At 46.5% G+C, this 23,001-nt stretch overlaps 1 protein-coding gene across 1 annotated transcript in view; it reads left to right on the top strand.

The window, feature by feature from the left end:
* The window catches only part of ZDHHC1 (zinc finger DHHC-type containing 1), a 433,998-nt gene that overhangs the window by 286,384 nt on the left and 124,613 nt on the right, over positions 1–23,001 (top strand). Inside the window, exon 8 of the mRNA XM_030203691.1 lies at positions 7,049–7,131. Within this exon, the coding sequence (XP_030059551.1) occupies positions 7,049–7,131 (83 nt within the window). The remainder of the gene's footprint in view (positions 1–7,048; positions 7,132–23,001) is intronic.

Here is a 23,001-nt window from a genome sequence, read left to right as displayed (position 1 = left end):
GTTATAACAGAAGCTAATTAGCCAAAGCTAAAGATTAGCAGATCCAAGAGGGAGAGAATGCAGAGAAGAGGAAGGAAGTGGTCACTGTCCAAACAGCGCGGCACATACAGAAAAAAAAGAAGAAGTTGAGCAGCTACGCACTTTTAAATTGAAAGGGAAAAGGGAAAAAAACAGAAAGACGGGACTTAAAAATAATTGATTTAAAGACAAGGTTCCATACAAAAGTAGTGAATAATATCTAGATATGTTAGACAAAAGAAAGACAAAAGAAAGAAATATTTTAAAGCCAAATAGGCACATGTAAGCTCTTCAGGTAAGGAACATTCACTATACAGTAGGGAAAGAAAAAAAAACTTGCCACACGACAAACTATGAAAGGGAAACTGTAAAGCAACAGAGCGGAACAGCTGACAGGCAAGCAGTATGAAATTAATTATCCAAAACGAGCAAGGCAGAAAAAAAAAGTCTGAGAAATACTTTACATTCACTGAAGGAACATTAAACAAGCAGCATAACATTTTCTTTTATGGCTGACATCCTTTATATGAAAGGAGAAAAATGAGAGATAGAATGATTTTATTACAACAAAACGAGATGTAGGTTAGTGTTCTAAAAAGATAAAGATTATAGATGAGCAGCGAACCAGCACTGCCATAATGAAAGTAAAACTTAAGAGAATTCGAGCACAAATATTTTTGCAAAGAATGAAGAACATGATGCATATATAAAAATAGCAAAAGCAGGAAACAAGGTTAAAAGCAGTTAAAAGGGACAAAAACATATGCAACGGCCTTCCTGAAATGCTACTGGTTAATCGTTCAGCAGGGAATAAAAGCGTATAAATCATACCAAAGTAAATGTGACATGATTGTGAACTATTAAGACAAGTATCTGTACAGGGCAAAATGAATGTGACCCATCCAAAAATAGACTCATAGCATTATAATTCAAAAACTGAAATCATGAAGTGTTAAAGTAAGATATTAAAATAGTGAGGTATGGGGGGCCATGCAAAGAAACTATAAAGTTCATGTGCCATCAGTTATCCATTATACCAAAAATAAATTAAAGGGACACCGGAAACTAAGCCAGAGGAGAGAAGGGGAAAGCCGATTTCTTAAGGGAAAGTACTGTGATTTATGTTTAAAGGGAAAATACATTTCAAAAACTTTGCAACCACATTGTGGAACACGATAAGGTCTATCAAGCTGTTAGTGGCAGCATAGAAATAAAGAAAATCCTGTCTCGGGGCTTAAAACTTGCCTCGGAAACAAAATGAGAAAGCATTAAAATATCAGACGGTCTATTGTTTTTGGGGAAATGAAATGAAATAAAGGACAGCGCATAAAAGTCAAAGCAGTACGAGCTGTGGGCTGTTAGAATGACAGAGGACTGAGAGAACAGAATGATTTGTAGGGAGACATATAAAGTTCCAGGGAAGTGCAGTATACAGGGGTCCGGGCAAAAAGGAGAGAGAGAGATGGCACTCATATATTTTTTCTTTTTTTTTTTTCATACAGCGAGCATTCAAAAAGGAACAGAGGAGATAAAAGGAAAGTTATCAGAGAATCACAAAAAGGCAAAGAAGCAGGTGTGTTAGTCCAGCGCAGGACAATAAGACGTGCAGGGAACAGAGTAAGTAGGCAGAAAAATAGAAGAGTATTTAAGGTAGGGGTGAGAAAAAGAAACGGACAGAACAATAGTGCCCAATACCCCTCAAGTGGGCATTGTCCGTGAGAGGCAGAAGGAGAGAGAGGAAGAGGAAAAAAATGAAGGCAAGCCATTAAGTGTTGAAACGTAGTTCTGAAAACCACATTAACCAAAAATATTTGTGAATTTAGCACTCTGACAGTCGAGGCTGTGAGAGGATGGGGGGGGGGGGGTACGGGGAAGAAGTGACAAATCTTTTCAGCAAAGTGGTAGCAACGGAAGCTTAAGGCTGACAGTTGTCGTTATTATGACCGAGTGCAGAGACAGGGTCTGCAAGCTAGAGCAGTGAATAGGAGCGCAGACAAAAGTAGGAACACTAGATCTACAGGTAGGGATGGAGGGAAACATAACAGGGATCAACTTCAACATACACCGAATAGTCTAAAAAGAACAATCGTTAGACAGACTCACAAAAGAACAAGAACAGAAAAACAAATGTGCCAGCTCAGGGCAGAAGGAGAAAGCGATAAGAGAACAGAGGAAGAAGGCAGAAAAACAGAGGAGTACCAGAGGAAGGGGTTAGAAAAGGAGCGGACTGAATACCAGTTCCCAGTACCCCTCAAATGGGCACTTTTCACCAGGGTATATGCCAGTCCAGTGAAATTAAAGCAGAAGAATAGGGTTAGTAGACATTCATAAGATACATAACGGTAACTACACAAAATAGGCAAGTGAAAGCAGATGTGGAAAGGTGGGGGCTGTCAGTCTTGAAGAGTGATTATAAGAACAGAGAAACTAGAAGGGGTTTAGGGGAGAACATTCTGAAAACGTGCATATTCTCCTAGAGTAGAGGAAATACACATAAAGGACCTAAAGACAACGGGGATGGGGCAAGGCATGCCTGTAAGACAGGTGCATTGAAGGGAGGACAAAGAGGTACAAGAAACAAGGGGGGGGCATAAAAGAAGCTTAACAGAAGGGAAAAAGACAGGAATAAACCCTGAGTTGAAAAGGAGGGAATAAGAGAGGACGCAGGGTGGGATAGGAAACAGAAAATGCGCAATTTCTAAGGATTGTTAAGCGAGATTGCTAGCATAAAGACCAATCCAAAGATGTTGAACATTGAAATAAACTTACGGCAAACCCCAAATCGCAGTCGCCTGGATTCGTTGTTATGCACCAATCACACAGCAAGCACACTCTTGCGCACATCACGCAAATCAAAAAAGATGGACAGGATAGAAGAAAGAAAAGAGGGTGAGAAAGAACAGAACAGAATATTGAAAGACAGAAACGAAAGTTTGAACGCAAATATTCATCCCCACTGCGTTCAAAAATTAGGGAAAGAAGGACAGTATTGGGGGGCTATTGTGTTAGATCAGCAATCCGGGGTCACCAATGTTTAGAATTTAGGGGTTCCAAGCCCCCCAAGAAGGCTAGAGTGACCTCAATCTGACTCCATCTCTAAATAGCACTAGTACTGGGGTAATCAGAGGGTTGTGAAGTTCTAAGAGAATTTGCCACTGAGAGAGACGCTAGATCTAAGGAAAAGGTACCAGCCTTATGACAAACTGGAATCAGATTACAAGTTATACAATGCAGTGAAAGATAGCTGCTGGATGCAACAAAAGCATTTGTACTTACAGCCTTTCATCATTAAGTGAAGCCCACAAACCATCATTTAGAATGAAGAGTTTATTTGCATATCAGATTTTAATCAGGTACATTCATCAGACAAATTCTGGATTCAGCTGACCGGAGCTCTGCTGCTTTCGAGGCGTTGAAGAAAAGTTCTCTCTAGGGCTTGCATGCACCCTGCTTTTATACAATTTGGTCACTATACAAGTCTATGGAGAGCTCTAATATTGCTTCATCCATGAGTCATGCCCTCCGGCCAGGTGCTCTTCCGTTTTAGTATTGCAACTTGTTGTGCAACTTCCCCTTTTTGTAAACACTTCCTTAGATACGGACATCCAAACATCAAAACATGAACATCTCCCTAGATACGGACATCCAAACATCAAAACATGAACAAACAACTTTTTTATGAAGATATCTAAATTTGGATATATTAATTTCATATTATTTTGTGATCTGGGTTAGGATTTTAGCCATCAATTCCTTGATCTTGGCTTTTGCACTGCTTTTGAATGTCACACCAAATTCTAATGAGGCCTAGTCAGTGCCTTTTAACAGTTTAAGCTGTTTAAGGTATGTAAATTGACCCACCACTATTCCAGTGGATAGATCTTAGGGTAGAACACATATTAACTTGCAGGAAAAGCAAGTCCTTGCTCAGCCAGTCATAGATCTTCAAACCTAGCTGGTATTTTTACAGCCTGAGTCCTAAAATCTGGCCTTCCACCCTTCCGGTGGGCATCCAGTGAGGGCCTCTTGCTGTAGTATAATTATACACATCTCATGCATCTCACACCCCGATGGGGTATAGCCCAGGGCTCACCACACCTTTCCCCATTCCCCGCCTCAGGCTAGCCAGCTCCTGCACTATGTAAGCCATGTTGGACGTGCTGATCTCAAAGACAATCCTTTTACATACACAGAGTTAGGGTTACCATATTTTGTCCTCTGAAAAAGAGGACACATGTCACGCCCCCTGTCCCGCCCCTGCCCGCCCACACCACGCCCCCTGCCCCACCCACACCATGTCCCTTGCGAATCCTCATTTCGCCCCGTCACATATTCCCAGTGGCGTACCTGGGGTATTTGACACCCGGGGCCAATCATTTTTTAACACCCCCTCCAAAATCCAGTATTATACATACTGAAAATACAAAACACAACAAATGTCATTCAGGACCTACATTGCAATTCTACTATATCTTAAGCAGTAACTTCTACGAGTCACACAAGAGTGTACCTAGGAAAAGGCAGCATCTTAAACATTGCAGTGAGCAGCAGAATATCAAACATCTATTGTAAAACTAAACCAGCAAGAATAGTACAGATCATCGATCCTGTATAGTCAATGCCAACAGAAAACCATGTCTTTTTCACAGACACAGATACACCCTAATCCACTATAGAATAAGTAACCACAAACTGGTTTTAATCATTGTGAACGCAAAGACCTGCTAGTGAGCATTAGCAGTATAGCAAATTTAAAATATAAACAATATAAATATTTAGACAAAAATTAAACTGAACCACAAGAAGGCAGAGTCTGCATACAATGCAACACCACAGAAACAGTGATAGTGATGTATGTCCCCTAGTACTGTGCAAAATATAAAGATAGCAGATGTAAATTTGAAAAAACTAGCAAATACCAATCCCCACTTTACAAATTAACAAATAGAAATAAAACAAATACGGAAAACAAGACAATACCATTTTATTGGACTAATACATTTAGCATTCAGAGGCCAAAACCTCCTTCCTCAGGTCAATACAGTATATTGCTATTACAGTATCCTGTCCTGACCTGAGGAAGGGGTTTTTGGTCTCTGAACGTTAGTCAAAATGTATTAAAATTAGTCCAATAAAAAATTACCTTATTTCCATTTTCTATTTATAAACATGTATTAACACTGCTACAATAGTACTTTAACTTAGAGCAGAAAAAAATAAAAAATCTTTTATTTACCTTTGCTGTCACTGGTTTCTGCTTTCCTCATCTTCTCTTCACTCTCCCCCTTCCATCCACCATCTGCCCCTTCCATCCAGTGTCTGCCTTCTCTCTCTCCCTCCCTGCCCCTGCAATCCAGTGACTGACTTCTCTCTTTCTGCTCCTCCATCCAGCATCTGCCCTCTTTCCCTTCCATCCAGTGTCTGCCCCTTCCAACCACTATCTGCCGCCTCTTTTCCTTCCATCCACTGTCTGTTCTCTCTATCTCTGCCCATTCCATCTACCGTATGCTCCTGTATGTCCTCCCCCCCTTCCAACCATTGTATGCCTTCTCTCTTGCTTCCATCCTGGATCTGCCCTCTTTGTCTCTGCCATTCCATCCTCTGCCATTTCTCTATCTTCCATCCAGGGTCTACCCTTTCTCTCTCTGCCCAATCCATCCACTATCTGCCCTGTCTCTCTCTCATCCATCCATGGTCTGCCATCCCACCCTCTCCCTTCCCTCCAGGATCTGTCCTCTCTCTGTTTCTGCCCCTTCCATCTGCCCTTCCTATACCTTCCAACCAGAATGCGCCCTTTCTCTCTCTGCCCCTTCCATCTACCATGGGCCCTTTCTCTCCCATCCATCCATCCATCCATCCATCCATCCATCCATCCAGGGTCTGCTCTCCCTCTTTCTCCCTTCCATCCAGGATATATCCTCTCTCTCCCCCCTTCTATCCACCATATGTCCTTTCTCTCCCTTCCATCCAGAGTCTGCCCGCCTCCCTCTCTTCCCCTCTCTCTGCTCCATCTTCCATCCACCGTCTGCTCCAGCATCTGCACCATGAAGACAAAGTCGTTGTCTTCGAAGAAGCCCTGGCTGCTCCGCTCGTCATCGATGTGAGCTGCTGCTCTGGTGCCGGCCACCACCAGGAAGCGCCAATCGGCTCCAGACATTGCTAGGTGCCAGCGGGAACCCAGTGCTGTGCATAGACTGTGCACTGCCCATCCACCATCCTCCCTGCTAGGATCGGGAATTGATTTGCCGCCCTGCCTCGTTCGAGCTTCGAGGAGATGACGTGTGTCCCATAGCAGTGGCGTAGCCAGACCTGTAGTACTTTCTAATAAATCTAGCCCTTAGCAAGTAAATAGGAGTGGCCTAGTGGTTAGGGTGGTGGACTTTGGTCCTGGGGAACTGATGAACTGAGTTAGATTCCCACTTCAGGCACAGGCAGCTCCTTGTGACTCTGGGCAAGTCACTTAACCCTCCATTGCCCCATGTAAGCCACATTGAACCTGCCATGAGTGGGAAAGCGCGGGGTACAAATGTAACAAAAAAAAATAGGTATAACTGATTTCCATGATCATTGTATAAACCTGTGGTTTATGTTGAGAATGAATTGACATAAATGTGTGTGGCATAAATTTCTGCATTTCTAGAGATAGCTATAAAGAGTATTGTGTTTTGGGGGGGTGGGTTGTTTTTGTCTTTTTAATCAAAGCACATTGTAGACCAGGGTTTCTCAACCCAGTTCACAGGGCACCTCAAGCCAGTCTGTTTTTCAAGATATCCTCAGTAAATATGCATGAGAAATATTTGTATGCACTGTCTCTCCATTGTTTGCAAATATATCTCATATATATTCATTGTGGATATCTTGAAAACCAGACTAACTGGGTTGTGAAACCCTGGTCTACACAAAAGTAGGATGATTTATGCTTTGTCAGGTTTCTATCTTATGGACTTTTTAAGGAATTGTACAGATAATTAGGATATAATTAAAGACCCTATACTGGAACAGTTGTGACACACTTTTTAATACTCTTCAGGATGCAAGTTTTGGTGGAAGCCTTGTATACACAAATCCAGAAGTAAAAGTGGAAGATTCCTCAATAGTATTGGAAAGAAGAGAGTGAGTAAAACACAGACATACAGAATTTTGTTGACGAATATTACCATACCCAGGTATGCCACTTTGAGTTATATTAGGGACAAGAGATAACATGTGTGATGCCAACACATCCTGCTGGAATCTGCAATGTTATTGACATTAGTATGGCTTATGTCAGATATAAACATATATGTGCTCTTGGAATTCCACATTGTCTGATACACACACACACACACTGTTGTAAAATATTTAGTGTTGGGTGTTAACACATCCTCATATGTGAGGATGTTATAATGCCGTTATATCGCTCCATGGTGCGACCGCACCTTGAGTATTGTGTTCAGTTCTGGTCGCCGCATCTCAAGAAAGATATAGTGGAATTAGAAAAGGTACAGCGAAGGGCGACTAAAATGATAGCGGGGATGGGACAACTTCCCTATGAAGAAAGACTAAGGAGGCTAGGGCTTTTCAGCTTGGAGAAGAGATGGCTGAGGGGAGACATGATAGAGGTATATAAAATAATGAGTAGAACAGGTGGATGTGAAGCGTCTGTTCACGCTTTCCAAAAATTCTAGGACTGGGGGGCATGCGATGAAACTACAGTGTAGTAAATTTAAAACAAATCGGAGAAACTTTTTCTTCACCCAATGCATAATTAAACTCTGGAATTTGTTACCGGAGAACGTGGTGAAGGCGGTTAGCTTGGCAGAGTTTAAAAGGGGGTTAGACGGTTTCCTAAAGGACAAGTCCATAAACCGCTACTAAATGGACTTGGGAAAAATCCACAATTACAGGAATAACATGTATAGAATGTTTGTATGTTTGGGAAGCTTGCCAGGTGCCCTTGGCCTGGATTGTCCGCTGTCGTGGACAGGATGCTGGGCTCGATGGACCCTTGGTCTTTTCCCAGTGTGGCATTACTTATGTCACTAGGATATCCAGCCTCAAATACTGATTCAAGCATATTGCCATTCTTGAAATGTTATTTGGCTAAAAATAATCTCTCTCCTTGTAATTCACATCTGCTGAAGTTGTAAGGTGTTCCAAGCTACAGAGTTTGTTGATTATGGTTTTTCTGTAGTTAAAATGTAGTTCCAGCTTTATAATCAGGCTGCGAATGATAACTATACAGCCAGTTTCTGTAAGCTGTATCTCTCTGTCTCTAGCCTGTCCCTAAAATGAGGGGGCTCTGATGGGAAACTTGGCCAATATGCAAAGCCAATAAAGAGGCTCATATTAAAATATAAAACATCAATTACTGTAAAACAAATATCATATAGGGTCAATAGACATAACAGCCTCAACAGTGCAAACTAGTCATGTAGGACTCAAGGAATGAAAATTAGCAGGTAAGGATTCTTCACAAAAGTCCCACAGTTTCCCCTATTATTACATGTATGTCACACAGAATAGAAACATGATGGCAGATAAAGGCCATATGACCCATCCAGTCTGCCCATCCTCTGTAACCCCCAATTCTATCTGTTCCTAAGTGATCCCACTTGCTTATCCCATGCCTTTTAAAATTCTGGAACAGTTCTTGACTCCACCACCGGGAGGCCATTTCACGCCTCCACCACCCTTTCTTTGAAATAATACTTCCTTAGGTTACTCCTAAGCCTATTCCCTCATTCCAGAGCTCTCCTTCATTTGGAAAAGGCTCTCTTCCTGTACATAAATGCCCTTGAGATGTTTAAATGTTTCTATCATGTCTCCTCTCTCCCTACTCTCTTCCAGCGTATACATGTTGAGGTTCATAAGCCTGTCCCTATAATTTTTGCATTCAAGACCGCTTACTAATTTCGTAACTGCCCTCTGGACCAACTCCATCCTGTTTATATCTTTCTGTAGGTGCGGTCTCCAGAACTGCACGCAGTACTCCAAATGGGGCCCACCAGAGAGTTATACAACGGCACTATCACCTCCTTTTTCCTGCTGGTCACGCCTCTCTTTATGCACCCAAGCATCCTTCTGGTTTTGGCTGTCGCTTTTTCTACCTGTTTGAAAGCTTTAAGGTCACTCTTCCTTCGCACACTGAAGCACTTCACCCCTATACTGTACCGTTCCCTCGGATTTTTGTGACCCAAGTGCATGACCCTGCATTTTTTGGGATTAGTTGCCAAATACCGGTCCATTCCTCTAGCTTCGCTAGGTCCTTCCTCATGTCATTCACACCCTCCAGGGTGTCCACCCTGTTGCAGAGTTTAGTATCATCTGCAAAGAGACAAACCTTACCAGACAGCCCTTCCGCAATATCGCTCAAAAAGAGCCGGCCCTAGGACCGATCCCTGCGGTACTCCACTGACGGTATCCTTTTCTTCAGAGCAAGCTCCATTTACCACTACCCTCTGTTTCCTACCATTCAACCAATTTTTAACCCAATCAGTTACTCTAGGTCTCATACAGAGGGCACACAATTTATTTATCAGTCGCCTGTGTGGAACCGGAATGGTTTCTGGACTTTAAACAAAATGTTTTCCTTATTATCCATACCAGACTAGTCCAGATGAATGGATATGTCTGTCAAACAGCGGATGGAGACTGAAAAAAGAAACTTGTCTTTGTAATTCGCCCCTAAAGTGTGTCATGTTCAGTGTTTTTCTCTGTCTCCAAGAGGATGGTTTATGGACCATGCAGCAAATCTTTGGTGCTTCTCAGCCAGCTTCTGACCCAGATACCAGCTGGATGTTACTTGAGTCAGGGGTTCCATCTGTAGGAATTTAGCTCCTTTTACTTTTCTGAGAGCTTGACTGGAGCTGAAATGACACCCAGTGGTGCCAGATACCCCTTCCTCCCAAACTCCTTCATTGTGCTAAAGTTATTAAGGAGTTTTCAGGAGGCTAAAGGTTAATAATGATGCCCTTTGTGTGAGTCACATTACTTTCAGACAACTGTTTATATTTTATTTATTTTGTGCAATAATTTTCTATACTGCTCTAGCTGACAGGCAGAACAGAGCGGTGTACAGGCTAACAAAAATAGGAAACAAGAAAAGAACTCCATTAATGTATAGGAAAGTAGGCGACCCTCAGGGGGAGGAATGCTGGCTTCAGCCTAACCCCTGGTAAGCCTTTCCTCAGCTGAGAGGTGCCCAGCTCTACCACCGGCTGCCTTTCAGGTGCTGTGGAGGACTTGCAGCTCATCTGCATATCCTTACAGCCTTCTCCGGGGTGAGACCCAGGTCCACTCCGATCCACTCAGGGCCTCCGCTCTAGGTGGGGCATTTTTCTCTTTACATACTACTACTACTTAACATTTCTAGAGCGCTACTAGGGTTACGCAGCGCTGTACAAATTAACAATTAAGGACGGTCCCTGCTCGGAAGAGCTTACAATCTAATGGACGAAATGTCAAGTTGGGGTAGATAAGTTTCCTGAGAAGTGGTTTAGTGATTAGGAGCCGAAGGCGACATTGAAGAGGTGGGCTTTGAGCATTGATTTGAAGATGGGTAGGGAGGGCGCACGGCGTATGGGCTCAGGGAGTGTGTTCCAGACATGGGGTGAGGCGAGATAGAAGGGATGGAGCCTGGAGTTGGAGGTGGTGGAGAAGGGTACTGAAAGGAGGGATTTGTCTTGAGAGCGGAGGTTACGGGTAGGGACGTAAGGGGAGATGAGGGTAGAGAGGTACGGAGGGGCCGTAGATCGAGTGCATTTGTAGGTGAGTAAGAGAAGCTTGAACTGTATGCGGTATCTGATTGGGAGCCAGTAAAGTGACTTGAGGAGAGGGGTGATATGAGTATATCGGTTAAGGCGGAAGATAAGACGTGCGGCAGAGTTCTGGATGGACTGAAGGGGGAGTAGATGGCTACGTGGGAGGCCGGTCAGGAGTAGGTTGCAGTAGTCAAGGCGAGAGGTAATGAGAGAGTGGATGATAGTTCGGGTGGTGTGCTCGGAGAGGAAAGGGCGAATTTTGCTGATGTTATAGAGGAAGAAGCGACAGGTCTTGGCTATCTGATGGATGTGCGCAGAAAAGGAGAGGGAGGAGTCGAAGATGACACCGAGGTTGCGGGCAGATGAGACGGGGACGATGAGGGTGTTCTCAACTGAGATAGAGAGTGAAGGGAGAGGGGAAGTGGGTTTGGGTGGGAAGACAATAAGTTCAGTCTTAGACATATTCAGTTTCAGGTGGCGGTTGGACATCCAGGCAGCAATGTCGGATAAGCAGGCCGAGACTTTGGCCTGGGTATCCGCAGTGATTTCTGGTGTGGAGAGATAAAGCTGGGTGTCGTCGGCATAAAGATGATAGTGGAAACCATGAGAAGAAATCAGGGAGCCTAAGGAAGAGGTGTAGATTGAAAAAAGAAGGGGCCCAAGGACAGATCCCTGAGGAACTCCAACAGAGAGCGGGATAGGGGAGGAGGACGAACCATGAGAGTGTACTCTGAAGGTACGATGGGAGAGATAAGAGGAGAACCAGGAGAGGACAGAGCCCTGGAACCCAAGGGAGGACAGTGTGTCAAGAAGTAGGTTGTGATTGACAGTGTCAAAAGCGGCGGAGAGGTCGAGGAGGATGAGGATGGAGTAGTGACCTTTGGATTTGGCGAGGAATAGGTCATTACAGACTTTAGATAGTGCCGTTTCTGTTGAGTGTAGGGGGCGAAAGCCGGATTGGAGTGGGTCGAGGATGGCATGAGAGGAGAGAAAATCAATACAGCGGCTGTGAACGGCGCGTTCAAGTATCTTGGAGAGGAAGGGTAGGAGGGAAATGGGTCGGTAGTTGGAGGGACAGGTAGGGTCAAGTGATGGTTTTTTGAGGAGTGGAGTGACCACAGCATGCTTGAAGGTGTCCGGGACAGATGCAGTGGAGAGAGAGAGGTTAAGTATATGACAGATGGTGGGGGTGATGGTAGAAGTGATGGTGTTGAGTAGGTTAGTGGGGATGGGGTCAGAGGAACAAGTGGTGGCTTTCGAGGAGGAGAGGAGATGGGCGATTTCCTCTTCGGTGATAGCAGGAAAGGAGGAGAAGGAGGCCTGGGTAGGTTGGATGAGAGAGTGAGATGTAGGCTGAAGAGGAGGAGAGGGAGTAGTGGTGAATTCGAGGTTGATCTTCTGGACCTTGTCCCGGAAGTAGTGGGCCAGAGATTGAGGAGAGAGTGAAGGGGGGGTGGGAGCAGAGGGCACTTTGAGGAGGGAGTTGAGGGTGACGAATAGACGACGAGGGTTAGAGCTAAGGGAATTGGTCAATTGGATATAATAGTCCTGCTTAGCGAGGAATAGGGAGGATTGGAAGGAGGATAGCATGAATTTGAAGTGAATGAAGTCAGTAAGGGTGCGAGATTTCCTCCAGAGGCGTTCAGCCGAACGGGCGCAGGAGCGAAGGTATCGGGTGCACGGGGTCAGCCAGGGCTGGGGATTGGTACGTCTTATGGGCCGGGAGGTGGACGGTGCAAGGGTGTCTAGAGCAGAGGAAAGAGTGGCATTGTAAGTGGAGACAGCTTTGTCAACGGATGTGGAGGACAAGATGGAAGGGAGGAGATCAGAGATAGTAGAGGATAAGGTGGAGGGGTCAACAGCCTGGAGATTTCTGGACGTAGTAGTTAGTGTTGGGCGAGAGTGAGGGGGAGGGTGCTGAAGTGTGAATGTGATAAGGTGGTGGTCGGAGAGAGGAAGAGATGAGACGCAGAAAGTGGAGGGTGAGCAAGTAGAAGAGAGGACGAGATCAAGACAGTGGCCAGATTTGTGAGTAGGGGTGGTGGGGCTCAGTTGGAGGTTGAAGGAGGAGGTAAGAGTGAGGAACTGAGCAACATATGAATCGGAAGGGTTATCAGTGTGGATGTTGAAGTCACCGAGAATGAGGGATGGGGATGAGGGCTCAAGAAAGACGGAGAGCCAGGCATCGAAGTCGGTAAGGAAGGATGGGAGGGATTTATCAGGGGGGCGGTAAATGACTGCAACTCTGAGTGGCAGTGGGTGGAATAGACGGATGGAGTGAACTTCAAAGGATGAGAAGCTGTGAGACTGAGGTAGGTGGAGAGGTTGGAAGCTGCAGGCGGGCGAAAGTAGTAGTCCGACGCCGCCACCGCGGCCGACTGGGCGGGGCGAATGGGAGAAAAGATATCCTCCGTGGCATAGGGCTGCGATTGAGGCAGAGTTGTCCGGGGTGAGCCAGGTTTCAGTTAGGGCGAGCAGATGAAGGGAATGGGAGATGAAGAGATCGTGGGTGAAGGGAAGTTTGTTGCAGATTGAGTGGGCGTTCCACAGGGCACATGAGAAGGGGAGGGAGGAGGAGGGGAGGAGGGGAATAGGGATGAGATTGGAGATATCGCGGGATCGTTTGCATAGATGAGATGAGGACGAGGACAGGTGTGGGGACCTGGGTTGGGATTGATGTCACCCGTGGATAGCAGGAGAAGGAGCAAGAGAGTGCGCAGAAGGGTGGGTGAGGAAGGGCGACGAAGGCGACGAAGACGGGATGCACTTAGGAGGAAAGGGGAAGGGTTCATGGCAGGAAGGAGGTGTTGAAGGTTGAGAGCTAGGAAGGAGGAGGAAGACAGTAGGGATGGAGAGGTGGTGGGGGATAGGGGTAGGTAGGGGAGGGCGGAAGAGGACAGGGATGGGTAGTGAGATCGTGTGGAAGACAGCGATGAGAGGGGGAAAAGATTAGGGAGGGACAGGGCAAGGAATAGGATGTGAATGGGGGCCATGGGTAGTGACTGAGGTGTTCAAAGGGAAGGTAGGTGGGCTGGGAGACAGGCAGGTGATGGTAAGCAGTCGGGCAGGAGAGTGATGAGCTGGTAGGAGGATGGGCTGGGAGGCAGGCGGGTTTCAGGGTGGGTGGTAGACAGTCAGGTGATTGGTGGTAAGTCAATGATTGGCTAGTAGTCAGGTGATTGATGGTGAGTCAATGATTGGCTAGTGGTCAGGTTGAGTGGCAGGCTGGAGTGGTTTGAAGCAGGAGCTGGCGGACTAGGACAAGCTGATGCAGACAGACTGGAACAGGCTGGGACAAGCTGAAGCAGACGGACTGGAACAGGTTGTATCAGGCAGACTGGAGTAAGCTGGCTGGAGGAGAGGGCCTGGAGTAAGGGAGTAGTTGGAGCAGGCAGGCTGTAACACGCTGGATCAAGTAGACTGGAACAGGTTGAGGCAGATGGACTGGAGCAAGTAGGGAGAGCAGGATCGGGCGGACTGGAACAGCTGGATCAGGCAGATGGACTGGAGCAAGCAGGGAGAGCAGGATCGGGCGGACTGGAACAGCTGGATCAGGTGAACTGGAACGAGCAAGCAGGAAGCTGGATCAGGCGGACTGGAGCAGACAGGAAGAAGCTGGATCAGGCGAACTGGAGTAGGCAGTCAGGAAGCTGGAGCAGGCGGACTGGAGCAGGCAGGGGGAAGCTGCATCAGGCGGACTGGAGCAGGCAGGAGGAAGCTGCATCAGGCGGACTGGAGCAGGCAGGAAAACGCAGGATCAGGCAGACTGGAGGCAGGAAGAAGCTGGATCAGGCGGGTTGGAGCAGGCAGGAAGAAGCTGAACCAGGCGGACTGGAGCAGGCAGGGGGAAGCTGCATCAGGCGGACTGGAGCAGGCAGGAGGAAACTGCATCAGGCGGACTGGAGCAGGCAGGAAGACGCAGGATCAGGCAGACTGGAGCAGGCAGGAAGAAGCTGTATCAGGCGGACTGGAGCAAGCACTCCAACACTCCAACATCTAATCTTCTTCCCAGTTGGTAAAGTACCTCAGTCATTTATAGCCCCTATTCACATTCTCTTCCTAGCCCTGTCCCTTCCTAATCTTTTCCCTCACCCCCTACCTCTCTCCGCTACAGGAACTCACTGCCCATCCATCGACTTCATCACCTCACCTTCTCTCCTACCCTCTTCCTCCCTCTTGGCTTTTAATCTCCGCCTCTTTCTTCCGTCCATTTTGCCTTCCCCATTCCACCTAAATACCTCTCGCCTTCGACGCCTTCGTGGCCACACCTTTCCTACTCTCCTCCGCTCTCTTTTACTCCTTCTCTTACTCTCAGCCGGTGACATCAATCCCAATCCTGGCCCCCCTCACCAACTATTATCCCAACTCTACAGATCTCACCGCGACCTCTCTAACCTCATCTCTATTTCTCTACTCCCCTCCTCTTCTCTGCCCTTCTCTTGCGCCCTATGGAATGCCCGCTCTATCTGTAACAAACTCGCCTATATCCAGGACCTCTTTATCTCGTGTCACCTCCATCTGCTCGCCATAACAGAAACCTGGCTCTGCCCTGATGACTCTGCTTCAGTCGCAGCCCTGTGCCATGGCGGTTATCTATTTTCACATACTCCTCGCCCTGCTGGCCGTGGGGGCGGTGTTGGACTACTTCTCTCTCCCTCCTCCAGAATTCAACCCCTTCTTCCACCTCAATCTCACTGTTTTTCCTCCTTTGAAGACCACTCTATCCGCCTTTTCTCTCCTCTGCCTCTTCGAATAGCGGTCATTTATCGTCCCCCTGATAAGTCCCTTTCATCCTTTCTCAGTGACTTTGATGCCTGGCTTGCCTTCTTCCATGATCCTTCCTCCCCCTCTTTCATCCTTGGTGACTTTAATATTCCTGCTAATGATCCTTCCAACTCATATATTTCCAAGTTACTCGCTTTAACGTCCTCCTTTAATCTCCAACTATGCTCCACCTCCCCCACTCATCAAAATGGTCACTGTCTTGATCTCATCTTCTCCTCCAACTGTTCACCCTCTAGTTTCCTTGCCTCTGATCTTCCTTCCTCTGATCACCATCTTATAACTTTCACACTTAAATCTCCTCCCTCCCAGTCCCGTCCTATCTCATCTAATTTATCTAGGAATCTTCACGATATTGACCCTTCATCTCTATCCTCCCATGTTTCAAACCTCCTCTCTACTGTGGCACCATCCACGTCTGTCAACGAGGCTGTTTCTTCTTACAACAATACTCTATCCTCTGCCTTAGACACTCTTGCACCTTTGATGACCCGCCCTGTAAGGCGTACAAAACCCCAACCTTGGCTGACTTCTAATATCCGCTACCTACGTTCCTGTACCCGCTCCGCCGAACGCCTCTGGCGGAAATCTCGGGCCCTTGCTGATTTCTTACACTTTAAGTTCATGCTGACCTCCTTCCAATCTGCTCTTTTACGTGCCAAACAGGATTATTGTATCCAACTGACCAACTCTCTTGGCTCTAATCCTCGACTTCTCTTCACCACATTGAACTCTCTCCTCAAGGTTCCCCCCCCCCCCCAACTCCGCCTTCATTATCTCCTCAGACCCTTGCTGAATTCTTTCACAACAAGGTTCAAAAGATAAACCTTGCTTTCTCTACCTCACCACCTCTCCCTCCACTAGTCCGTTCCCCTCTCTCTCCTTCCCCTCATTCCCTTTCCTCCTTTCCTGAAGTTACTATTGAGGAAACTACACTTCTCCTTTCTTCCTCAAAATGTACCACCTGTTCCTCTGATCCCATTCTCACCCACCTTCTTAATGCCATCTCTCCTGCTCTTATTCCTTTTATCTGTCACATTCTCAACCTCTCACTTTCCACTGTGACTGTCCCTGCTGCCTTTAAACATGCTGTGGTCACACCTCTCCTTAAGAAGCCTTCACTCGACCCTACTTGTCCCTCTAATTACCGACCCATCTCCCTCCTTCCTTTTCTCTCCAAATTACTTGAGCGTGCTGTTCACCGCCGCTGCCTTGAGTTTCTCTCCTCACATGCTATTCTTGACCCACTACAATCTGGTTTTCGCCCTCTCCACTCAACCGAAACTGCGCTTACTAAAGTCTCCAGTGACCTATTACTGGCTAAATCCAGAGGTCAATATTCCATCCTCATTCTTCTTGATCTTTCCGCTGCTTTTGACACTGTCGATCACAGCATACTTCTCGATACCCTGTCCTCACTTGGATTCCAGGGCTCTGTCCTTTCCTGGTTCTCTTCCTACCTCTCCCTCCGCACCTTTAGTGTTCACTCTGGTGGATCCTCTTCTACTTCTATCCCTCTGCCTGTCGGCGTACCTCAGGGTTCTGTTCTTGATCCCCTCCTCTTTTCTATCTACACTTCTTCCCTTGGTTCATTAATCTCATCCCATGGCCTTTTCTACCATCTCTATGCTGATGACTCCCAAATCTACCTTTCTACCCCTGATATCTCACCTTGCATCCAAACCAAAGTTTCAGCGTGCTTGTCTGACATTGCTGTCTGAATGTCTCAACGCCATCTGAAATTAAATATGACCAAAACCGAGCTTCTCATTTCCCCCCCCAAACCCACCTCCCCGCTCCCCCCGTTTTCTATTTCTGTTGATGGCTCTCTCATTCTCCCTGTCTCCTCAGCTCGAAACCTTGGGGTCATCTTTGACTCTTCTCTCTCCTTCTCTGCTCATATCCAGCAGATTGCCAAGACCTGTCGTTTCTTTCTTTACAACATCCGTAAAATCCGCCCCTTCTTTCCGAGCACTCTACCAAAACCCTCATCCACACACTTGTCACCTCTCGTTTAGACTACTGCAATCTGCTTCTTGCTGGCCTCCCACTTAGTCACCTCTCCCCTCTCCAGTCGGTTCAAAACTCTGCTGCCCGTCTCATCTTCCGCCAGGGTCGCTTTACTCATACTACCCCTCTCCTCAAGACCCTTCACTGGCTCCCTATCTGTTTTTGCATCCTGTTCAAACTTCTTCTACTAACCTATAAATGTACTCACTCTGCTGCTCCCCAGTATCTCTCCACACTCGTCCTTCCCTACACCCCTTCTCGTGCACTCCGCTCCATGGATAAATCCTTCTTATCTGTTCCCTTCTCCACTACTGCCAACTCCAGACTTCGCGCCTTCTGTCTCGCTGCACCCTACGCCTGGAATAAACTTCCTGAGCCCCTACGTCTTGCCCCATCCTTGGCCACCTTTAAATCTAGACTGAAAGCCCACCTCTTTAACATTGCTTTTGACTCGTAACCACTTGTAACCACTCGCCTCCACCTACCCTCCTCTCTTCCTTCCCGTTCATATTAATTGATTTGATTTGCTTACTTTATTTTTTTTTTTTTTTGTCTATTAGATTGTAAGCTCTTTGAGCAGGGACTGTCTTTCTTCTATGTTTGTGCAGCGCTGCGTATGCCTTGTAGCGCTATAGAAATGCTAAATAGTAGTAGTAGTAGTAGTAGTAGTAGTGTTAAGAGAGATAAGAGATAGTCGGGGATACCAAGTCTAAAGACCTTTAAAGTGAGGGTGACAATGTTATAAGTGATCCTTTTGCTCAATGTGGAGCCAGTGATATTGTTTCAGCAGAGGTGAAGTGTGATCATAGCGACGGACTCAACAGAGTAATCTGATGGCTGTGATTGTCTTTAGTGTGTGACGAGTTAGGCCAGCATAAACAACATTACAATAATTGATGGGTGGTAAAAAAGAGAGAATTAGTGCATGGAATTGTGAAGTATCAAAGAGTTGATGAATTGCATGTAGCTGGCAGAAAACTAGTTTTAATCAAGTGGGAGGTCTGTGGCAAAAAAGAAAGTGAGGAATCGAGAATAATACCTAAATAACAAAAGGTAGAGAGAGAGCTGAACCAGAGAACCAACTGTTTTGTCTGTATTTAGCACTAATTGATGATCACTTAGCCAGCTAGCAACTGAGTCAAGACAGATCTGTAAAGGAGTAAGGGAAGAGGAGGAAGAGGTGATATGAAAGTGCAGCAAAATGTCATCAGCATAAAGATAAGAAGTGGAGATTCCGAAGGATTGTATGAGAGCAACAAAGGGACACAAACACACACACACAAACACAAACACACAAACATGCACATACACACAAACATACACACACACACACAAACATACACACACACACAAGCACAAACACATACAAACACACACATACATACAAACACACACACATAAAAACACACACACAAACAAACACACAAACGCAAACACACACATACAAACACACAAATGCAAACACACAAACATGCACACAAACACACACAAACATACACACACACAAGCACACACACAAACACATACACACACACACACATACAAACACACAAACACACACACACAAACGCAAGCACACACAAACGCAAACACACACAAACACACAAACGCAAACACACAAACATGCACATACACACAAACACACACACACACACACAAATGCAAACATACACACACACACAAACACATACACACACACACATACAAACACACACACAAACACACACAAACGCAAACACACACATACAAACACACAAACACACACAAACACACACACACAAACGCAAGCACACACAAACGCAAACACACACAAACACACAAACGCAAACACACACAAACGCAAACACACATATACACACACACAAACACATACACACAAACAAATACAAACACACACACATACAAACACACAAACGCAAACACACACAAACACACACACACACACAAACGCAAACACACACACAAACGCAAACACACATATACACACACACAAACACATACACACAAACAAATACAAACACACACACATACAAACACACAAACGCAAACACACACAAACGCAAGCACACACACAAACGCAAACACACACAAACACATACACACACAAACACACAAACGCAAACACACAAACATGCACATACACACAAACACACACACACACAAATGCAAACACACACACAAACATACACATAAACACATACACACAAACACACACACATACAAACACACACACAAACACACACAAACGCAAACACACACATACAAACACACAAACACACACAAACACAAACACACACACACAAACGCAAGCACACACAAACGCAAACACACACAAACACACAAACGCAAACACACACAAACGCAAACACACATATACACACACACAAACACATACACACAAACAAATACAAACACACACACATACAAACACACAAACGCAAACACACACAAACACACACACACACACAAACGCAAACACACACACAAACGCAAACACACATATACACACACACAAACACATACACACAAACAAATACAAACACATACACACACAAACACACAAACGCAAACACACACAAACGCAAGCACACACACAAACGCAAACACACACAAACACATACACACACAAACACACAAACGCAAACACACAAACATGCACATACACACAAACACACACACACACACAAATGCAAACACACACACAAACATACACATAAACACATACACACAAACACATACACACAAACACACACACATACAAACACACACACCCACACATACACACATCCACACATACACACACACACACACACAAACAAACACATACAAACACACACATACATACAAACAAACACACACACACACACAAACACACAAACGCAAACACACAAACATACACACACACAAACATACACACACACAAGCACACACACATACACACACAAGCACACACACACACACACAAACACACACACACAAACATACACACACACACATACAAACACAAACATACACACACACACATACAAACACAAACATACACACACACAAGCACGCACACACACAAACACACACACACACACAAATGCAAACACACACACAAACATACACATAAACACATACACACATCCACACATACACACACACAAACAAACAAACACATACACACATACAAACACACACATACATACAAACAAACACACACACACACACAAACACACTAACGCAAACACACAAACATACACACACACAAACATACACACACACACACAAGCACACACATACACACACACAAGCACACACACACACACACACAAACACACACACACAAACATACACACACACACATACAAACACAAACATACACACACACAAGCACGCACACACACACACACAAACACACACACAAGCACAAACAAACACACACACATACAAACACACACACCCACACATACACACATACACACACACAAACAAACACATACACACATACAAACACACACATACATACAAACAAACACACACACACAAACACACAAACACACAAACACACAAACACACAAAAGCAAACACACAAACATACACACACACAAACAAACACACAAGCATACACACACACAAGCACACACACATACACACACACAAGCACACACACACACACACACAAGCACACACACACACACACACAAACACACACACACAAACATACACACACACACATACAAACACAAACACACAAACATACACACACACAAGCACGCACACACACAAACACACACACAAGCACAAACAAACACACACACAAACACACACACACAAACATACAGACACACACAAACACAAGCACACACAAACACACACAAGCACAAACGCACACACAAACACACACAAACAGCCTCGACAGTGCACCTCTAAGTGCCCCCTTCCGCCGCATCGCAACAACAACCCTTGCAACGGGGCATCAGAAAGCCCCTACCCCCTTCCCTTCTCGCCGCATCACCCAACCCCTCCCCCGCCACTTCACCAAGCCCCTCTCCCCCCCACACATCGACTGCCTCGCCACCCGCGACCGCTAATACAAACTCTGTCCGGCGGCTGCTGCTGCTTCTATTACAGCAGCAGCAGCCCGTACATAAAGAAAACAAACAAACAAAAAAAGCAGCCTCCTAAAACGCACCTCCGTGGAGAACCATCTCACATTGGCTGACGTCTCTGCAGCCGCTCCTCCTCTCCCATCAATGTCAGTGCCCCTGCCGGAAGACCCCGGAGAAATGCCAAGACGTCAGAGGGGAGAGGAGGAGCGCATGCTGAGACTTCAGCCAATGTGAGATACTTCTCAACGGAGGTGCGTTTTAGGAGGATTTTTTTTGTTTGTTTTCTTTATGTACGGGCTGCTGCTGCTGAATAACAGAAGCAGCAGCCACCGGACACAGTTTGTATTAGCGGTTGCGGGTGGCGAGGGGGTTGATGAGGTGGGAGGGGCTTGGTGATGTGCCACGGTTGATGCACGAAGGGGGGGGACAAGGGCCTTTCTTTGGGTGCTGCGCCAGCTAGGGGGGGAAGGGGGGGTCTCGCTGGACATGGGTGGCTGGAAGGAAGCAGGGGGAGGGGAGGGTCGCTGCACATGGGTGGCTGCAGGGGGGGCAGGGAACAGGGAGATGGGAATGGGGCTCCACACACCACATGGGTGGGTGCCTGCAAGGGGGACAGGGGATACAGGATGGACACTGAAGGGCGGGCAGGGGGACAGAAGGGTTGGTGGTCATCAGGGGGGACAGGTGGGTCGATGGACATGGCTGGCCACAGGTGGGGGGGAACAGGGAAAAAGGAGAGGAGCGTTCTCAGACATGGGTGGCTGCACAGGAGCGGAGGGTCGCTGGACATGGGTAGCTGCAGGGGGGGCAGGGGGACAGAAGGGTCGCTGGACATGGCTGGCTGCAGGGGGGACAGGGGAGAGAGGAGGGACGCTGCACATGCGTGCCTGCAGGGGGACAGGAGAGATGCTGGGGGGGGGGGGCCTGAGACCACATGGGTGGCTGCAGGGGGAGCAGGGGAGACAGGAAGGACGCAGCAGGGGGAGAGGAGGGTTGATGGGCATGGGTGGCTGCAGGGGGATGCTGGACATGGGTGGCTGGAGGGGGAACACGGGGAGAGGAGGGTCACTGCACATGCCTGGCTGCAAGGGGGCAGGGGAGAGGGAGGGGGTGAGGGGGTTCCTCACACCACACACGCAGTCACTCATTCTCTGTCTGTCACATACACTCTCACTCACACACTCACTGTCTTTGTCCCTCTCTCTCACACAGTGTCACACAGAAACACAAACACTGTCTCTCACACACACACTCTCTCTCTCGCACAAACACATACACTCTGTCTCTCTCTCTCACATTCTCTCTCTGACACACACGCTCCATCTCTCACACACGCTCTTTCTGAAACATACTCT

The sequence above is a fragment of the Microcaecilia unicolor genome, chromosome 5 (genome assembly GCF_901765095.1).
Source record: "Microcaecilia unicolor chromosome 5, aMicUni1.1, whole genome shotgun sequence".
Classification (NCBI taxonomy): Eukaryota; Metazoa; Chordata; class Amphibia; order Gymnophiona; family Siphonopidae; genus Microcaecilia; species Microcaecilia unicolor.
Note: the sequence above shows the minus strand (reverse complement) of the source record. Positions and strands in the feature narration are given on the sequence as shown.